Source organism: Panthera uncia, chromosome A2, assembly GCF_023721935.1.
Source record: "Panthera uncia isolate 11264 chromosome A2, Puncia_PCG_1.0, whole genome shotgun sequence".
Lineage (NCBI taxonomy): Eukaryota > Metazoa > Chordata > Mammalia > Carnivora > Felidae > Panthera > Panthera uncia.
In genome coordinates, this window is record NC_064816.1 from 7,787,911 (window position 1) to 7,807,296 (window position 19,386).

At 55.9% G+C, this 19,386-nt stretch overlaps 2 protein-coding genes across 3 annotated transcripts in view; both read right to left on the reverse strand.

Moving 5' to 3' along the window:
- Positions 1-13,926, reverse strand: part of KANK2 (KN motif and ankyrin repeat domains 2) — a 24,102-nt gene extending 10,176 nt beyond the window's left edge. Inside the window, exons 1-3 of one of the 2 annotated variants that reach the window (XM_049639858.1) lie at positions 12,491-13,926; positions 11,415-11,529; positions 9,771-10,982 (exon numbers count right to left, since the gene is read on the reverse strand). In XM_049639858.1, coding sequence (XP_049495815.1) covers positions 9,771-10,982; positions 11,415-11,451 — 1,249 coding nt within the window. In that variant the 5' untranslated portion in view covers positions 11,452-11,529; positions 12,491-13,926. The remainder of the gene's footprint in view (positions 1-9,770; positions 10,983-11,414; positions 11,530-12,490) is intronic. The other variant, XM_049639857.1, reaches the window with a different exon arrangement.
- Positions 13,927-14,914: 988 nt separating this feature from the next.
- Positions 14,915-19,386, reverse strand: part of DOCK6 (dedicator of cytokinesis 6) — a gene marked incomplete at its 5' end in the record, with an annotated part of 43,632 nt that continues 39,160 nt past the window's right edge. Inside the window, 9 exons of the mRNA XM_049639407.1 lie at positions 14,915-15,164; positions 15,543-15,704; positions 15,934-16,040; positions 16,125-16,268; positions 16,690-16,926; positions 17,181-17,270; positions 17,367-17,492; positions 18,826-18,840; positions 18,933-19,064. Coding sequence (XP_049495364.1) covers positions 15,122-15,164; positions 15,543-15,704; positions 15,934-16,040; positions 16,125-16,268; positions 16,690-16,926; positions 17,181-17,270; positions 17,367-17,492; positions 18,826-18,840; positions 18,933-19,064 — 1,056 coding nt within the window. The remainder of the gene's footprint in view (positions 15,165-15,542; positions 15,705-15,933; positions 16,041-16,124; positions 16,269-16,689; positions 16,927-17,180; positions 17,271-17,366; positions 17,493-18,825; positions 18,841-18,932; positions 19,065-19,386) is intronic.

Genomic DNA, 19,386 nt, shown 5'->3' on the forward strand with positions numbered 1-19,386 from the left:
GGCTCTGGGCTGATGGCTTGGAGCCTGGAGCCTGTTTCCGATTCTGTGTCTCCCTCTCTCTCTGCCCCTCCCCCGTTCATGCTCTGTCTCTCTCTGTCCCAAAAATAAATAAAAAACGTTGAAAAAAAAAATTTCAATGTTTATTTATTGTTGAGAGAGAGAATTAGTGAGGGAGGAGCAGAGAGAGAGGGAGACCCAGAATCCGAAGCAGGCTCCAGGCTCCGAGCTGCCAGCACAGAGCCCGATGCGGGGCTCGAACCCACAAACCACGAGATCGTGACCTGAGACGAAGTCGGGTGCTTAACGGACTCAGCCACCCAGGCGCCCTTTAAGTGTTTTATTTATTATTTATTTTCGAGAAAGACCAAGAGGGTGCGAGCAGGGGAGGGACAAAGAGGGAGGGAGAATCTCAAGTAGGCTCTGCACGGTCAGCACAGAACCCGATGTGGGGCTCGAACTCAGGAAACGGGGATCATGGTCTGAGCTGAAACTAAGAGTCAGATGCTTAACTAAGCCACTGGGGCGCCCCAAGATTTATTATCATTTTAATGAAAGCAAGGCTGTGTTATGGATGTCACAGCTCCTTTCTTCTGACCTTTAAGCAGGAAACAGACACTTCAACCATCAGGAAAAAGAAACAATACAGGTCATTAGAAAATAAAAATTAAAACCCCATCTAGACTGATTTTCAGTTCAGGAAGATTAAAATATTCTGGAAATGAGTGATGGAGACAGTTACATACCAGCGTGAGCGTGCTTAGGGCCACTGAACTGGACAGTTGGCTTATTTATTTATTTAAATGCTTATTTATTTATTTTGAGAGGGAGGGAGGCAGAGAGAGAGAAAAGGAGCAGGGGAGGGGCGGAAAAAGAATCCCAAGCAGGCGATCTCATGACCATGAGGTCACCACCTGAGCCAAAATCAAGAGTCTGACCCTTAACCGACTGAGCCACCCAGGTGCCCCTGCACCGGACACTTTAAAATGGGTAAGATGGTAAGTTTTATATTACACATATGTTATCACAATTAAAAAAAAAACAACAAAACCCACGCAGGTTGGTCAGAGGACAAAGGTGACTCTGTGGGCCCTCAGTCCCAAGGGTGCCCAACTGGCCATCTGGGGGTGGGGGTGGCAGGGAGATCCAGGCCTGGGTCACCAGCCTAGAGCCAAGCAGGAAGAAAAGTGCCACTTTGGGGGTGCGTGGGTGGCTCGGTTGAGTGCCCGACTCCTGATTTCCACTCAGGTCACAATCCCAGGGTTGTGGGATCAAGCCCCGAGTTGGGCTCCTCACTGAGCATGGAGGCTGCTTGCTTGGGATTCATTCTCTCTCTCTCTCTCTCTCTCTCTCTCTCTCTCTCTCTCTTCCTCTGCCCACTCCCCTGTGTGCACACACGCGCGTGCTCTCTCTCAAATAAAAAAATAATTAAAATATTAAATTACATTAAATTTAAAAAGTTTTTAATTTTTTTAATGTTTTATTTATTTTTGAGAAAGAGAGAGAGAGAGAGCATGAGCAGGGGAAGGGCAGAGACAGGGAGACACAGAATCCGAAGCAGGCTCCAGGCTCTGAGGTGACAGCACAGAGCCCGACATGGGGCTCGAACTCACAAGCCGTGAGATCATGACCTGAGCCAAAGTCGACGCTTAACCGACTGAGCTACCCAGGCACCCCTAAATATTTTTTAACAAAGTGCCACGTTGAGCATCCCCATCTCACAACAGGCTCAGGTCCCCCCAGGCCAGATGGCTTTCCTGTCACCACTTCCCCAGGTCGTCCCCTTGCTACCACAGGTCATGGGCTCTACAGACCAATTCCTTCTAATTCCCTTTAACAGCTAAAATTTTTTTGGACAGTAACTACCTCCTCAAGTCCCTAACACTCCACTGGATTTAAGAACAGAGAGTAAATAGTCAGCACAAGCAACACGGAGACCCGATGAGACACTCGGCCACAAACGTGTCTGATGGCACCCCAGCCCAGGGTGTGGCCAGGCCAGGCCGATTCCGGAGTCATGGCCTGAACCCCTGTGGGGAACCGAAGCGCACCTCTAGGTTTTTATGTGAATCTCCTGATTTCTTTTTTTAAGCCCTATCAACACATTCATATCAAACAAACAAACACACTATGTGGCGAAGCGGGATGGGTCAGGAGGCAGATGGGTCAGTTCCCAATGTCAATGTCTGCCCCAAACTCAGGACTCCTCGTTTAAATACCAGGGAGGGTCGAAAGATCAGGGGAAACAACTTTCTGCTCAGTGAAATGAGCCAGTCACCAGAGCACAGATATTGTATGATTCCATTGATGTGAGGTCCTTAGAGGAGTCACGTTCACAGAGACAGGAAGTAGATGGGGGGGGGGGGGGGGGGGGCGGGGGGAGGGGGTGGGGAGTTAGCGTTCCACGGGGACAGAGTTTCAGTTTGGGAGGATGGAAAGGTTCTGGAGACGGGTGGCGTGGAGGGCTGCACAACAGTGTGAATGAGCTTAATGCCACTGAACTGGACGCTTAAAAATGGGTAAGATGGTAAGTTTCACGTTAAGTGCATTTTACCACAACGTTTTTCAAAGTGTTAAAAAAAAAAAGGGGGGGGGGGAAGGAAATAGAGCAGCACCATAGCCCATCTTGCCCCAAGGAGAAAGCAGGTCCTGCTTCCAAAAGCTTGCCTGGCTCCTTCTCGCATGAGGAGTTCAAAGTCAGACGCTGCAATGCTAACGTAACAATAACAATAATAAAACTGATCATATTTATTATTGTTCTTCCACTAAGGAACGGGGCAAAATGATACCACAATTTATATGGAAGAACTGAAACCCATGACCAGCTAAGACAACTTTACAAAAAGGGGCAAAGACGGGGAACCTGGCTGAGGAGAGAGTAATACATTCCAAATGGCCAAACAGCCACAATGGCCCAAACAGCAGGCACTGCTGAGGGAAGAAATGGGCCAACGGAACAGAGGAGAGAAGGCCCTAGCTGCGGGAGCTGGGGTTAAGTAAAAGGGGTTTCCGCAAATTAGCGGGGAAGGTGGCCTCTGTGGTGTGATGCTGGGAAAAAAGCAGCTTACTCGACCCAAGAAAAATCAAGCTGGATCCCTACCTCACACCTTAACACATGAACTCTGAAGGATCAATGTAGCTACAGGGAGAAGATATAACAGAATACCGGAGGCCTCAGAAGAAGAAAGATTCCTTTAAAAATTCCTCAAAGCACACGGGGCACCTGGGTGGCTCCGTCGATTAAACATCCCACTTCAGCTCAGGTCGCGATCCCATGGTTCATGAGTTCGAGCCCTGCGTCGGGCTCTGTACTGACAGCTCAGCCTGCTTCAGTTTCTGTGTCTCCCTCTCTCTCTGCCTCTCCCCGGCTGGCACTGTTTCTCTCTCAAAAATAAACAGTAAACTTTAAAAAAGCTTTTTTTAAAATACAAAATATTAAAAAAAGAAAAATATGATGGGTTTAATCCCTCATGAAGATTTCTATCAGATTAAAAAAAAACACCACCGTAGACAAAGTTAAATGACAGAAGAATACACACTGTGGGAAGATATTCATAATGCCAAAAATGAGCAAGGGTCATCTTCTAGAACAAGAGTCAATAAACTTTTTCTGTGAGGGGCCAGACAATAAATATTCTCAGTTCCGTGGGCCATAAGGTCTCAATGGGGAAAGCGGCTCTGGACAGTATGTAAACGAATGGGTGTGGCTGTGTTCTGATACATTTGAATTTCATATAATTTTGCTCATGTCTATCTTCTTTTTATATTGTTCAACCATTTAAAAACATAAAAACCGGGGGCGCCTGGGTGGCTCACTCAGTTAAGCATCCGACTCTTGATTTCGGCTCAGGTCGTGATCTCGAGGTTCGTGAGTTCAAGCCCCTCACCGGGCTCTGTGCTGACAGTGCGGAGCCTGCTTGGAATTCTCTCTCCCCCCTCTCTCTGCCCTTCCCCCACTGTGTGCATGTGTGCACGAGCACATGCTCTCTCTCTCAAAATAAATAAACATTAAAAATAAGTAAGTAAATAACAACATAAAAACCTTTCTTCGCTTGTGAGCCTATAAAAACAGGCAACGGGCTGGATTTGGCCCAAAGGCCATAGTTTGCCAACCCCTATTCTGGAATATGCCAGGACCTTCTGAAAACTACCCAAGGAAAGGCGGACAAAGGCTACAAATAAGTGACTCACCAGAGGAATCTTATATTAAACATGTATGGTGATGCCCAATCTCACCAAAAATCAAGGAAATGCACATTAAAACAAGGAGATACCATTCTGCACCAGCGTCGATGTGCAAAAATTAGAGAAAATTCCATCTGGGGAAGTGGGCACCTCAGATCCAAGCGTGGCTGCTGAGAATGGACAGGGAGAGCTTTTCCAGAAAGGATCAGACAAACCTTGGAGTGAAGTTGTGAATTCCCTGTGATTCAGCAACCCCAGGGGCCCACCGAGGGCGTATCGGGTAAGAAAAGTGTCGCACACACCTCGGGCAGACGGCTGTGTGGTCATTCCAAGTGACAAACCAGGTTTATAAACATCAGGGGGGAGAGTTCAAAAATAGTGCACAGAGAGAAAAAAAAAATAAGAAACAGCAAGATTTTTTCTTCTGAAATCACAATACCATTTTAGGAAATTAAACATGCCCAGAGCATATTTTTCAAGGACACTAAAATGTCTAAATAAGCTTCTGGAAGGTGGATTGCAAGGAATGATATTTAATGGGCTGGGGTGTGTGCGTGTGAATGGCATAGGGCAGCAGTTGGCGAACTACGGACTGTGGGCACGATTTTTGCATTTTTAAATGGAAAAACAAAGAAGAATGCTATTTGGGACATGTGAAAATTACACGAAACTGAATATCCTACGACCATGCTTGTTCCTTTATATATTGTCCACGCTTACATGCTTACAAAGGCAGAACGGGGGCACTAAACTCATCAAAATGTATACATTTAAATATGCAACATTTTTTTTTGTATATTAAGTGCATTTCAATAAAGCTTAAAAAAAAAAGAAAGAAAAGAGCAGAATTGAGTCATTGCAACAAAGATCATGTAGCCCATAGAGCCGAAGCTATTTATCTGCCCTCAGCACCGAGGGTGGAAGAAGGTGGAAAAAACATCAAGTAACACAAGAGAGCTGGCATGCACAGACCAGCGGAGATGGTCACTGTGAGCTGAAAAATTACATTGACTCAGTTTGGGCCTCTTTAAGGCCACAAGACATTTTTAAAAATTTAAATCACTCACCCACCCAGTGTGGGAAGGGAGTGAGGCCACAGGGGAATAAAGCAATTTGGCAACAGACATCACAGTCCTCAAAAATGCTCTTCTGGAAACCTGTCCTGAGAAAACAGAAGACGAAAGGGGTTTCCGCAAAAGGACATCTTTGTGGCATCAATGACAGTAGAGACTGAAGTGACTGTTAAATAAATACTGCATCCCAGGACTTTTTTTTTTTTTTTTTTTTTGGAGAGAGAGAGATCGAGAGAGAGAGAGCGAGCAGGGGAGAGGCAGACACACACACACACACACACACACACACACACACACAGAAACCGAAGCAGACTCCAGGCTCTTTGCTGTCAGCACAAAGCTGACACAGGGCTCGAACTCACAAACCGTGAGATCATGACCTGAGCTGAAGTCGGATGAGCCACCCAGGTGCCCTAGGCCAGGAATTTTTAATAACAGGAAGCAATGCCCTGGGATAATGTTAAATCAAAGAAACCAAGGGCGGAGTTTAAAACCTGGCTTCCTGAACAGTGGGCAGCCACCCCGTGCCTCAGTTTTCCCCATCTGTAAAATGGGGATTAAAAACACCACCCAGGGGCGCCTGGGTGGCTCAGTCGGCTAAGCGGCCGACTTCGGCTCAGGTCACGATCTCACGATCCGTGAGTTCGAGCCCCGCGTCGGGCTCTGTGCTGACAGCTCAGAGCCTGGAGCCCGTTTCAGATTCTGTGTCTCCCTCTCTCTGACCCTCCCCCATTCATGCTCTGTCTCTCTCTATCTCAAAAATAAATAAACGTTAAAAAAAAAATTTATAAAAAAAAAAAAAACAACAAAAAAACAAAAAAACAAAAAAACACCACCCACCTCATATGGGTGTGCTGGGGACACAGATGAATTAAAATATGAAGAATGTCAAAAAACGCCCTGGCCCATAGGAAGGCTACCTAAAGGCTCTTAAAAATCAAATAATGCAGGGCGCCTGCGTGGCTCAGTTGGTTGTGTCCAACTTCAGCTCAGGTCACGATCTCATGGTTCGTGGGTTCGAGCCCTGTGTCAGGCTCTGTGAAGATCCTGCTTGGGATTCTCTCTCTTGCCTTTCCCCTGCTCTTTCTCTCTCTCAAAAACAAAACAAAAATTAAAAAATAATAAAAATAAAATAATGCGAGACAACAAATTCTATCAGCTCCCTGTTGCCAGACCTAAAAAAAAAAAAAACCAAAAAAAAAAAACCATATTATCTTCTGCATGAAAAAATTCGGAAGGAACGAAGCAGAAGTGCTAACAACAGCTGGGTCTGGGCGGTGGTGGGTTTATGGGGGTTTTGTTTAGTGTGCCAGATTTTTCTGGACTTTCCCAACTTTCCACAAAGAATATGAATTGCTGTCACAGGGGTAGGTTTCAAACAAACGCAAAGGAAATTTCAAGGCCTCGGAGACCCCACGCACACACATGCCCTCCTGCCCCTTCTCCCACCGATCTCTCTGGAAGGTGGGGGGATGGTACTTTGTGAGGTCTCCAGGCCTCTGCCTGCACCACCCACTCTTGCCAGCCTGAGGGGAAGGCAGCTTCTCACCCTCCCCACCCTTCCGCCCCAGTGAGGGAATTCTAGATGGCGGAGAATTTGGGCTCCTCCCTACCTCCTCCCCCAGGGAGTCCTCCCAGACCTACCCATCAAGCTGGCGGACCTAAACACGTGGTCCAAACACTTGTCAAGTCCTGTACTATCTAATTGCATTTTTCATATTGCTCCTCCCCAGTCTACAAGTTCTACTGGGCCCCCCTCTGATGCTTAGGGACCTCTGGACCGCCCATCTCCAGCCTCATCCTACTCCAACATGTTCAAGATCTTTTTAATGTTGCTGTTGTTGTTTTTTTAACATTCATTTATTTATTTATTTATTTTTTAATTTTTTTTCAACGTTTTTTATTTATTTTTGGGACAGAGAGAGACAGAGCATGAATGGGGGAGGGGCAGAGAGAGAGGGAGACACAGAATCGGAAACAGGCTCCAGGCTCTGAGCCATCAGCCCAGAGCCTGACGCGGGGCTCGAACTCACGGACCGCAAGATCGTGACCTGGCTGAAGTCGGACGCTTAACCGACTGCGCCACCCAGGCGCCCCAACATTCATTTATTTTTGAGAGAGAGGGAGCCAGAGTGCAAGCAGAGGGGGGGCGGGCAGAGAGAGAGACACACACACACACACAGAATCCCAAGCAGGCTCCAGGCTCCGAGCTGTCAGCACAGAGCCTGATGTGGGGCTCGAACTCATGAACCGTGGGTGAGATCATGACCTGAACCGAAGTCGGACGCTTCCCCGACTGAGCCACCCAGCCAGCCCCCGGCTTGTTCAATATCTTGATGTCCTCAGGCCCCTCCTCGCCTCAGGACCTTAGCCCCTGCTGGGAACACTCTTCTTCCCACCCCGGTGCCACGTGGCTGATCCTTCTCGTTCACATCTTGGTTCGAAGGGCCAACAGCTAAGCCTTGAGCACCTACTATGTACTTGGTGCCACACGGTGATAGGAACTCACACATATAAACCTCACACGGATCTGGTGACACTGGGTTGTCAGGACCCCAGATTTGCACATGAGGCACAGACAGGTCAAATAACTTGCTCCAGGGCACAGAGCTAGGGGGCAGGGAAATCAGAATTGGAACCGAGATCACCACCCCATCTAACTGCTGCCTACCCCAGGCCCGTCTTATTTGCTTCTAACACGTATTCCCTGAAATGGTATTTCACTTTTTTATCACGGGGCTTCACTTGTTTATCGTAGGGGTTCTGTCTGTCTGGTTCACTGCTGCATCCCCGGTGCCTGGAAGAGTCTGGCACAAAGCAAGCATTCAATAAAAGTCTGCTAGAGGAGAAGACGTTGAAATGAACCGGCACACTCCAGTTCTGCCCAAGCAAAGCAGAGACGGGGCTGGCTGCGGCAAGGAGTTAAGTGAGACACAAGGAAGGACTTTTGGGGGCAGCCGCCCGCATAGAGTGGGAACATCACTACGTCTGTGTGTCCTGCAGGCAAGAAGCCCCACGGCTGCCCAAGGTGGCACGTCTGGAATGGAGGTTGCCTCCCAGAAATCCCAAGGCTGAGCTGGGCAGGGCCTTTGGCTGGGGGCCAGAATCAAAGCGCTGGGTGTTTGTGATGGACGCAGAACAGAGAAGTGGTGTCCAGAGCTGGCCAGGAACAACATGGAAAAGCAAGAAAACACAGCTGGGTCCCCACCCTCCAGTTTGCGCCCTCGGGTCCCTCCACGGGGCTCTGACATTCGAGGCTGGGTTGGGGACCTGAGCGGCACCTTCGAGCCCTGCTGTAGGTTCGGGCTGACCTTGGTTTAGGTCTTGGCTCAGCCACTGCCTAGCTGTGTGACACCGGGCAAGTACAGCTTTTTCCTGAGCCTCAGTTTCCCTGGCTATAAACAGAATTGGCCTGAAAATTATCAACAAACATTGATTGAGTGTTCACTGCGTGCATCAATTCGCAAGAGTCCCTAGAGGTAGGGGACTAGTGTTATGTCACTTTACAGATAAGGAAGCTGAGGCCTCCAGAGGTGAAGTCCCTCACCCAGGGCTACATCAAGAAGTAGAACTTGAACCCAGGTTGCTTGGGATATTAAAGCCCACATTCCATGAATGAAACGCTTACCATAGCACCTGGCATCGGGCTAGTGTTTGATACAGAACAGCTGTCATGATTATGAATCATTCCGACAGCTTCCGCCAGAAACCTAAGGGTGGCAGCGATGGGGCAGCTGCCATTTTGCACAACCCACATCCCCATTCCTGGCATGAGGACTCAGCACTTTCTCCAGGGGACATCCCTTTTGCTCCCTCAGAGGCCGCAGGACTTGGGTGGGGCTCCTCTACCCTCAGCATCTGGGGCTGGGCAGTGAAGGACACAGCGACTGGCACATCGATGGGCACATGACTGCTGCCAGTCCCTGAGGGGTACCCTTGGGATTTTTTATTAGCACTATTCAGACTGAGAGGTTCCCCTTCCACTGAGATGAAAGGACAGATGCCTGGAGTCGTGGGGCCACCTGCACTCTGCTAAGAAGGAAGACCCCAAAGTGCACGGAAGAAGAGAGTCAGAGATTCTGGATGATATTTGAGCACCTAGATCCAGCTATGCCTGAAGCTGTCACTAAGTTACACAAACAGTACATTTCCTTTTCGTTGCTTAAACTGGTCTGAAGTTGGTTTCTGCCCTTTACCGAATAAATTGGGAGAGCTTTTGGGCCCAGCAAACCAACAGCCTGGGGGACCCTCCCTCAAGTACCTCCTGTCGTCTGGATACTTACAACGTCCTAGCCAGGAACACACGCACTTAACAGATACCCAATTTCTCTGCATGGTTCCCCACAGCACAGAGTCGGCAGCACAACTGTCCCGTTTTTTTTCCAGAGGACGAGACAGAGGCTCTGAGAGCCGGAGTGGTTGGTCTGATGGAAGGCCAGGGCCGGGGCTGGACCCCGGGCTTCACGGGAACAAAGAAGGCCTCTCCGCCATCCTCCCCTGTCTGCCGTGGCTCACCTGCTGGGTCACTGCAGCTGCGCTCCGTGATGCCGATCTTCTTCACCAGGTGAACGTTGCCGGCGGGCGCAGCAGATGTTGGGAACGCGGTCTCTATCAGCTCGTGGCTACGGAACACGGCAGGGCTCTCCACCCCTCCAGACGGTGCCAGGGACCGCAGCCCTGTTCCATAGGGCTCCAGGCTCTGGGCCCGCTGGGCGGGGGTTCCGGCAGCCGTGCTGGCCACCACCTCCACCTCCCGCGGCCCCTCTACCACCCGGACAGTGTCCACTCGGATCGGGCTGTCCGGTGGTGGCCTGGCCTGGGGCTGGGGGTCCGCGTGCCGGGCCTGAGCCGCCTGCAGCTCCTGCAGCGCTTTCTTGAGCTGGGTCTCCAGCACCGTGACCTTAGCGGCGAGGGCTGCCTCCCCGTCAGGCACACCCAAGTCCCGCTCTCGGACCCAGGTGCCCACGCTCCTGGTCTCGAGCGTCACTGGACCTTCGGGGGGCTCTGGGAGGTCCAGGCAGAGCTCGCTGCGGCCCCGGGCCCCCGTGGGATGGCCCAGGAATTTCTGGCTCTTGAGCTGCACCGTGAGCTGCCGTTTCTCCTCCTGCAGCACGGATAGCTTCACCTGGAGCACGGGGATCAGCTTCACCTGCTCCTCCAGCTGCCGCAGCTTCCGCAGGGCACCCGCCATCTGTTCCCGCACGTGGGCCAGGTGCCCGGCGCTAGGAGGCACGGGTGTGGACAGTCCTGAGCTCCGTGGCGTCGGGGGTGGCAGCCCCACGCCCACCAATGAGCTGGTGGAGCCTGCTGCGCTGGGGGTCAGGGAGCCCAGGCCGGTGGGCGCAGCTGCCTGGTCCTCCAGGCGGCGTCGGGCATCCAGCAGCGTGCGCTCCACGCGCGGGTTGAAGCCGGCGCGGGTCTCTAGGGCACCGTACTGCGGGTAGAAGCCGCGGCCGCAGTAGGAATAGGCCGAGTGGCGGCTGTCCCCGCTGGCATTAGAGCACAGAGACTCGGTGGAGGTCCACCAGGAGCCAGGACCTCGGGGCAGGGAGCCGAGGCGGGGCCGGCGCTGCACGGCCACGCGCCGAAGCGTGTGGCCTTTCTCGATGTCATCCACATACTTGAGAAAGTCCAGGTCGAGGCGGTAGCCATAGGGCGTCTCCACAGAGTACGGTGGGTCAGGCTCCCTGGCAGGGAAGGCGGGTGGGGAGGCTGGCCCAGGGGTCCCTGGGGTGTGAAGAAAGACCAGGGACTCTGAACACCGCTGTCCCCTCCTCAGGGGGGAGACTCATGTCCCCAGGAGAGTCCAGGTTTATTTGCCCTAGGGATAGGAGCCCACTGGGTGCTTAATAATGACTCCAGTCTCAGGGCAAGGCCCTGTCACTCTCTCCGAAACCTGCAGGGTAGGGCTGTGCCTACTCCCTCCACCCCCCCTCCCCCACAGGGACCCATCTCCCTACTCACACCAGCCCCCTTTCCTGAAAGTCTGTCCCCTCCCCATCAGACCCTCCAGGGTAGAGCCAAATGGTCCTTATTCAGGCCCTTGGGGCAGGGCTGTGTTTTACCCTCAACCACCCCAGCCCCACCACCTCCTGCAAGGTTGGGCCTCATCATCTCCCAGACCCCAGGGCAGGGCCCTCTCTTCCTGAGCCCCCTGACCTGGGAAGGGAGCTGGCACGTGCAGGACTTGGGCCATCCTCTGGTCTGCAGAAGCTCCTCAAGAGTCACTTGGGGTCTGTGACTCAGATCACCTGCAGCTTGGGCTGAGGCTTACCTGGGAGGAGGGGTATTGGAGCTTGGAGTCAGGAGGAGTCTGCGGGGGGGGGGGATGGGGCCACCCCCCCTCCACAGCTGCCCCCCTCCCAACACTCCCTCTTCCCCAAGTCCGGGACCCTCTCCTAGGAACACACCCGGCCTGGCTGTGGAAAGGGGTGGGGGGCCCCCACGGCCTGGAACAAAGAAACCAAACCTCACAGCCTGCCTGCACATCTGTCCAGCCCCTGGACAGGCTCCAGCTGTTCCCACAGCCCCGCCTCCACAAGGCCCTGGGCCGGGGGGCCCCAAGCCCGACAGGCCCCACCCTTCCTGCACCCCTCCTCTCAGTCCAGGCCAGAAGCTGGCTACAGGGACAGATAGGGGCTGAGATGGGCAGGGGGTTGGGGGACAGGCTTCCTAAGTGCAGGAAAACCCTCCTGCAAGAATCCAAGGACACAGAGACACAGGGGCAGAGGAGAGACGAAGCTGAGGGTAGGGGACCCCAAAGGAGAGCTGGGTCAGGCCAGCCAGGGTAGGGGGGCAGGGAAAGTTAGGGGGAGGCAGTGAGGAGCAAAGCCTTTCCTCTTTATGGAAACAATTTTCTCTAAAAATAAACAGTTTCGCTGCCGGGCTACACGAGAACTTCCTGCCCCCCCCAGGATGCGTCCGGCTCAGGGGCGCAGCAGGGATAGAGGGCCGGGTGGTGTCCAGGGAAGTCATGGGGGTTGTGGGGGGGGGGGCGGGGAGGAAGTAAGACAGGGCGCCTGGAGGCTGCAAAAGGGAGGGACAATCAGAGCCTCTCACTAACTCCCCCCTCAGCCCTGGAGGCCGGCCAGGGCCCTCTTGTCCCCAACACTCAGCCTGAGCTTGGCCAGTCCTTTCTGCCGTCTGACCTCCAGCCACCCTGCTCCAGAGGCCCCAGCCCATCCTACCACCAGGCAGGACCCTTTCTGGCCTGTGGGTGCCAGGGCGGTGGGTACCTGGGAGGATGGGCCAGGTGGGGCACTTGCTGGGCATGAAGGCGGGGCTGGGGCTCCGGGGCAGCCGGGCTTGTCCTTGTCTTACACCCTGCTCGTCCCTTGCTTAGTGTCTTGCTTAGTCTCTCCACGCTTCTCTGCCTCTCTCCACGTTCTGTCTCTCTGTGCCTCGCTCCACTTCTCTCTCCGTCTTTCTTCACGTCTTTGTCTTTCAACGCCTGGAACACAGTCACCAATTGTATGAAATCTGGGTTTTCACCTGCTTGGAGGCTCACCCCCTACGCACCTGGGAGGTGATCAAAAACTCTTTTCTGGACACCTGAGAGAGACTGGTGGCAGGAAGCAGGACTGGAATAGCCTGTGGGGGCCCCTGGAGGTGAAAAGCCGTGGGGCAAATAATAGTAATAACTGTAATAATCACCCCAGCAGCTCATTTGATCACAACGTCCGCATCAGGCACACAGTTATTGATTGCTCTGATTTGCAAATAAGGAATGGGGGGCGGGGTAGGCACAGAAATGCACAGTGACTTGCCCAGGGTCACCGGAGGGGGAAGTGGCTGGGTCTGGACTCGAACCTAAGCCTGGCAGATTCCCCACTATTGGCCACACCACCCCCACCTCCCAATGCCACATCCCTCTGCCCACTTCCAAGAGAGACTGAGGTCTGAGGGTCTCCAGCCATCGGACCGCCCTCTACGTGCGCGGATGACCACAGGTCGAGAAAGCAGAGCGGGGTGGGCGGGGTGGTGAGGGAGGGTGTCTGTGGCTGAAGCCCCTCTCCCTCTATGGGACCCCTGGGATATAGAGAAGGAAAAGCAGGATAGGAGAGAGATGGAGAGAATGGGAGGCGAGACACTCCAAGAGGGGACAGGTAAGGGGGTGCAGGGTCCCAGGCGGGCCCGAATGTCCGGCGGAGTCTCCTCCCAGCCCCACTCCCAGCCAAACCTGGACGTCTCTGGGGTCTCTCCGACCCAAAGACCCCGGCAGGGGTGACCCCGCCCCGTGCAGGGAGGGGGCGGGGCCTGCGGGGTCCCCGGCTAATGGCAAACAGCTGCCGCTCCCCACACCGGCCCAGCCGCCAGGCCGAGGCCCAGCCCGGCCGGACGCCCGGCCGCCTTCCCGCCGTCTGGGGCCTGGCTCTGCTCGGCCACGGAGGAGGGCGAGGGGGGACACAGTGGGGGTAAAGAGGTAGAGAGGAGGATCGAGATAGGGGAGAGGGGCAGAGGGAAGACAGTGATGCGGGAAAGGGGCAGGACACCTGGAGGAGGATGCGGCCGGGGAAGAGAAGCAGGGACGGGGTCAAAGACGGGGAGGGGACAGAGACGCGGGGGAACGAGACACTCCAAGTACGGAAAGTTTAGACCTAGATGGAGGAGTTGGAGGCAGCGGCTCGTAGAGAACGGCGAGGTCGCGTCCCGGGATTGGGGGTGGGTGGGGTGGGGACCACGCTCGAACCCCGAACCGGACTCGAACCCCGACCCAGCCTCGGGTCCTACTCGCCTCGCGCGCTCCGGCCGCCGCCGTCCCAGCGTCCCGCCGCCCGTGCGTCCTCCGCGCGCCACCGCCCGGCCGCCCGGCCCTCGGCGGTGGCTCCGCCCCCGCCCTGCCCCCTCCGGGCCGGCCCCGCCCCCAGTCGCCTGCAGCCTGGACGGCCGTGGGGGGAAGGGGGAGACTGGGGATGCCGGGAGAACGCGATTGCACCTGGACTGCAGGTGTGTGGGTGCGCGCCCGAGCGAACCGGTGTCGTCCTCTCGCCCCTCCTCCCGGAGTCCCCAGGGCAGGGTCCTCCCCACCGCTGCAGCTGGGCGCCGCGGGGGGGCGGGGCTGGCCGGGGCCCAGCTCCGGGAGGGCGCGGGCGGCGGCGGTGGCGGGAGGTCACCCCTCCCCCAGCCGGCCCAAGGCTGGAAGCGGCCCAGCACAGGCCTGGTACAGGGTGGCGTGACGGCCGCGCGGTGGGGAGTGGGGCTGGGTCAGTGCGAGGCTGCACAGCCTCCGGCTAAGCCAGACCTGGCTTAGCAGCCTTTAACGGCAGGCTAAGCAGCCTTTAACTGCTTGGTGCCTCAGTTTCCCCAGCTGTAAAACGGGGTTAAAAATGCTTCCTACCTGATAATGGCATTGAGAAGATTCACTAACCAGGAGGCAGGGGCCTGATGGAGGCCCCTCAGGCAAAAGGGCCCATAAATGGGGCAGTGTCTATCTCGGGCCCTTTAGGGCAGGGCTGAGTACTCTGCAAGGGTTTCACTAACGTTACTATTATTCCCCATGGGCACGTGACGTTGTTATTTGTGTGGCGACTCCTCTACTAGAATGACAGCTCCACAAGGGCAGGAATTTGCCTGTTTGTCACTGCTGTGCTCCAGGCACCCAGTGAGTTCTCAGAGTCTGTCAAAGATCAGGGTGTGCGGACATGACCCAGCTCCCAGGATCCACATCAAACAGGCTGCTTATGAAAACCATTTTAAATTAGAAAAGGTAAGAAGCATCAGTGCACACAGATGGGAACAGAGGAACAGAGGGCCCAGCCCCGTGTGCAAAATGATCACCCCACAGCCCAGTGTGCAGTGGGGGAAAGGCACAGACGGTGGAGGCCAGGGTGCCGGTTCTTCTGGGCCTGGCTTCAGGCCTCGCAGGCTCAGAGGTCGGCCTTCCGGAAACTTGCTCTGTTCAAGGAGTTCCTGGGGGAAGAATGAGGTGGGTTAACGCGGCCAGAGGGCTCCCAACTCCCGAGTGCTCATCAGCCTCTCCGTCCTTCTCTAAAGTCACAGATTCTCTCTTGGAATCTACCACCGAAGATAGGAATTGTGCCCATTTTACAGACGTGGAAATGGAGGCTCAGAAAGGCGAAGTCCCACGTCTGGGAGATGACCCGGCCAGGACGTGAAGTGGCTGCCCAGAGCCCGCCCGGCACGCATGCATGTCCACAGAGTTGCACGTTTGTGCAAAGCTGTGAGCGTGCACACTGGCGCGCGCGTGGGTTGACACGCGCCTGTATGACGGCGCCCATCTGTGCCTGCCTCTGCCCTCTCTCCGTGGTCGGGGGCGGGGCCGGGCACCTGAGGCCTGCCGTGGGAGGCGCCAGCAGCTGGGGCAGGCGCTGGGTGAGCAGGGGCTGCAGGGCCTCCCGCAGGCGACAGTAGTTCCGCTCCAGCTCTCGGTGGTACTCCTTCTGGTCTGGCCCTATCAGGGCCTTGTTCTTCCGCAGGGCGTCCTCACACCTGGGAGAGAGATGGCAGGAGATGACGCCCGGGGGGGGGGGGGGGCCAAGCCGGGGGGGGGGGGGCAGTCCAGGGGTGGGGCCAGGAGCTACAGTGGGAGTCTGATAGGCGGAGGGCACTCAGAGGGGCGGGAGCTCCATAATGGGCATCGGGGATACAGAGAGGCTGTATGGGGTCAGGAAGGCAGAGCCGTGACGGGGGTGGTGGGGGGCGCGGGGGGCAGGCCTACTTCTTGCAGAAGTCCTTGAAACAGAGCCGCAGCTTGTTATGATGCCTGAAGAGTTTGGGGTCTTCCGGGATCTCCGCCAAAAACACCTGGGCCACCTCCAGGGGCCCCTGCGGGGGGGCAGAGGGGCTCATGAGGGTGTCTGCATGGCCCCTGGGGTGCTTCGGGCAGCCTGCAGGCCCCGCTGGCTGTACCTGGTTCACAGTGGGCCCCACGGAGCCCTGCAGCACCATCTGTAGCATCTTGGCGTCGGGCGGGTCCTGCTCGGTGGCGAAGGCCAGCTCCCGTGTCTTCTTCTGCATGTCTTCGATGGCCACCTCCACGGGTGTCAGCACTGTCTGTGGGGGGAGGGGAATGGCAGGCACTGGCTGGGGCCTGAAGAGGTCCTGACCCAAGACGGCCCCCGGGCAGCCTGGACCCCTGCTGGGGGCGGAGAGGGGTTCCCAGAGGCTGTGAAATGAACAGAGTGTGTGGGGACTTCTGCCGGCCTGGATCTGGCGGCGGGGGGGTGGGGGGAGGGTGGGGGCGGGGGGGGAGGTGGTTCTGGTCTCAGCTGCCTGTGTCTGGCTCTGAGGACTCGGGGCTGGGTGGTGGGCCAGTCTCAGGCTGGCTGGGTCTGGAAGCAGAGGTTGGAGTCTGAAGACTGGTGTCCGGGCATGGGAGTTTAGGGTCCTCTCACCTCCCCGACCTGGGTGTGGGGGTACTGGGCCTCCCTTGACCTTGGGTCGCCGCACCTGCCCTCCCTGGGGCCCCGCCCACCTCCTCGCGGTGGCACACGCGGATCCGGGTCTTGATGTAGGGGAAGGCGTGGTCTGTGCTGAGCAGAGTCTTGCGCTTGTGCTGCTCTGGCAGGTCCCCGTGCGCGCGCCCGTCAGGCGTGAAGGGCGTGCAGAACAGGAAGGTGCGCAGCCCGTAGTTGCGGTCGAAGTAAGTCACCCGGTCCTTGAGCTCGTAGGTGTCGAAGTGCGGTTCCACGTAAGTGATCTGGATGTAAGCCTGGGAAGCAGGGCTCAGGAATGAGGCTCCCACAGCCCCAGTACACACACATCCTCCCTGCAGGACCCCATCCCTGGAGAAAGGGGATTTGGATCTCTTTGGGTCTGGGAGCTTGAAATCTGGGGGGTCCCACATCTCACGTCTCGAGGTTTGAGGCTCTCCCAAGGAAAAGGATTTGGGGTCCCCAAGGGAGATACGCTCTGAAGTTTGCCTCCCTGGATATGGGAGACCCTGGGATGGTCAGGAGTCCTCACCTTCTGTGGGTCAAGCTTGGTCTTGTCCACGGGGTTCGAATCTTTGACAATCTCGACTACGTCCTCCCCAAACCTCTCCGTGTAGAACTCCTGGGGACACGGGGCTGACTTGGGGCCACAGAGGAGCAGCCCCCACTCCGCCCAGGGCAGCCCAATGCCCGTCTACCCCCTACCGCTGGGACGTGCCTCCAGCCGGTGTGAAATCTCAGCCAGCTTCGTGATGGACGGCTCTTTATACACAAACTCCTGCTCGTCCAGGTCGCCGAAGCGGGCACCATAGAAGCCCACACGGAAATACGTCCCGAACACACGCTGCGTCTGGAAGAAGGGGAGCTGTGGCCCAGGAGGCCCCTCTGGAGGTCCCCTTGCCCCACATGCAGAAGAGGTGGGCATGGGCAGGGGGAGCCCAAGAACATGAAGTCACAGGCACAGTTGGGGGGACCCTGAGAATATTGGGGCATGGTCCCTGACGACTGCCAGCAGCTCACAGCCTCTTTGTCCCCGACCTTTATCTCCTGCCTCCCCCAAATCTTTGTTCTCATTTAACACAAGCCCCTGGTTCCCGATTATCCTCGCCCAAGCACTTCTCCAGAGCCTGGATCTCAATATGAAATTAGGATTAGGGCTCTGTTGCTAGGGCTCTGTTGAGTACAGCTGTGTCCTCAATGCCTACAGCGCTGGGTATACAGCAGGTGCTTGATAAATGCTTGAGTGGCTGAGGGGATGCATAGCCCTCTGGGACAGAAGCCCTGGCTGCCTTGTTCCAGGTCATCTCCCCCCCCCCCCCCCCCCCCCCCCCCAATCCCCACCACCGTATACTATCCTCTACCAGAAAGAAAGGGCGTAGCTCTGTGTTCACTCACCAAGGCCGATCCGGGCAGGGTGGGGCGGGCACAAGGGTATTGGTAGGGAAGGGAGAGACATTGTCATGGGAGAGGTCAGAGGTAAGAGCCCCCAAGCTCCAGGGTCCCAGTCTATGCTGCCCCGTGAGTGCCATTCTTTGGGCGGAGACCAGAGATCTGGGACTTGCCTGTCCCACCCGGCCCCCACCCAGCCCTCCCATCTTGGCTCTGGGTTCCTGCCTTCTTTGGCCAGAAAATTCTCCCCAAACTAAGAGATGCCTAAAAATAGACCCAAGTGGGGGAGAGGCGGGAGAGGGGGAGCACTAAATGTCAATGGGGAGCAGAGATCCTGGGGGAAGCTGGGGAGACAGAGACAGACGGATTCGAAGAGACTGACAGAGAGTGTTGAGCAAGACAGGGAGAGAGAAAGAGACGGAAAGGGACCAAGAGACAGAGACAAAGAGAAATACAGAGACAGACAAGGAGGGAGTCAGAGCCCCCCCCCCCCCCCCCCCCGGCGGGGACCAAGCGGGCCCTCCCCGAGGGAGGGGTGTCTCTGGAGAGGTCCCAGCTGGGTGAGTCACAGGCTGCCCTGGGGATCTAGGGCAGGGAGGGGGACCTGAGGGACGGAAAGGGGGGGCGGGGGGAAGGGGGGAAGAAGTGGAGGGTGCGTCATCACCTACTGAGCACCAGCCCCTGCGGCCAGGCGGCCATGTTCCTCCAGCACCCCCTGGTGGTCCCTGACCACTGCTGACCAGCCATCATGGGGGCCCCAGAGGCAGGTGGCCACTGGGCTGACTCACCTCCCAGCCAGAGCTCTGTCGGAGAGAGAAGGGTCAGAGTCAGCTGAGCCGTGGTGGGGGTGGGAGCTGGGGCCAAGGGCAGGGTCTGGGAGGGCATCCCGACCCACCTGGTGCATGATCTTGGTGAAGGCCTCCTGCAGTTTGCCATGCACGGCAGCCAGCTTCTTGTAGTCTCGGTGGGCTTCCAGGATGGGGATGAGGGTCTTGTAGACCTCGTTCACTGCCTCATAGAGCCCGCCCTAGGGGGTGGGGCACATCAGGATTCCCAGCACCCTCCCTAGTTTTCTCTCCGGCCTGGAAAAGCCCACCCGCTGTGCTACCACCCGTCCTCCAGGGCTCCGTCTTCTATCACCTCCTCCAGGGAGGCCACCCTGATGGGACACCCCATCCTGGGGGTGTCCCCAGATGGGGGCACCAGTCTTTCCACTTGGCCCCCATAGACCCCTCCGTGCTCTCTATCATGCTTATGATAGACTAGGTGCTGTATACATCTGCACTTTACCCATGTTCCTTCACTGGGGGGAGGAGCCTTTTTTTTTTTTTTTTTTTTTTTTTTTTAAT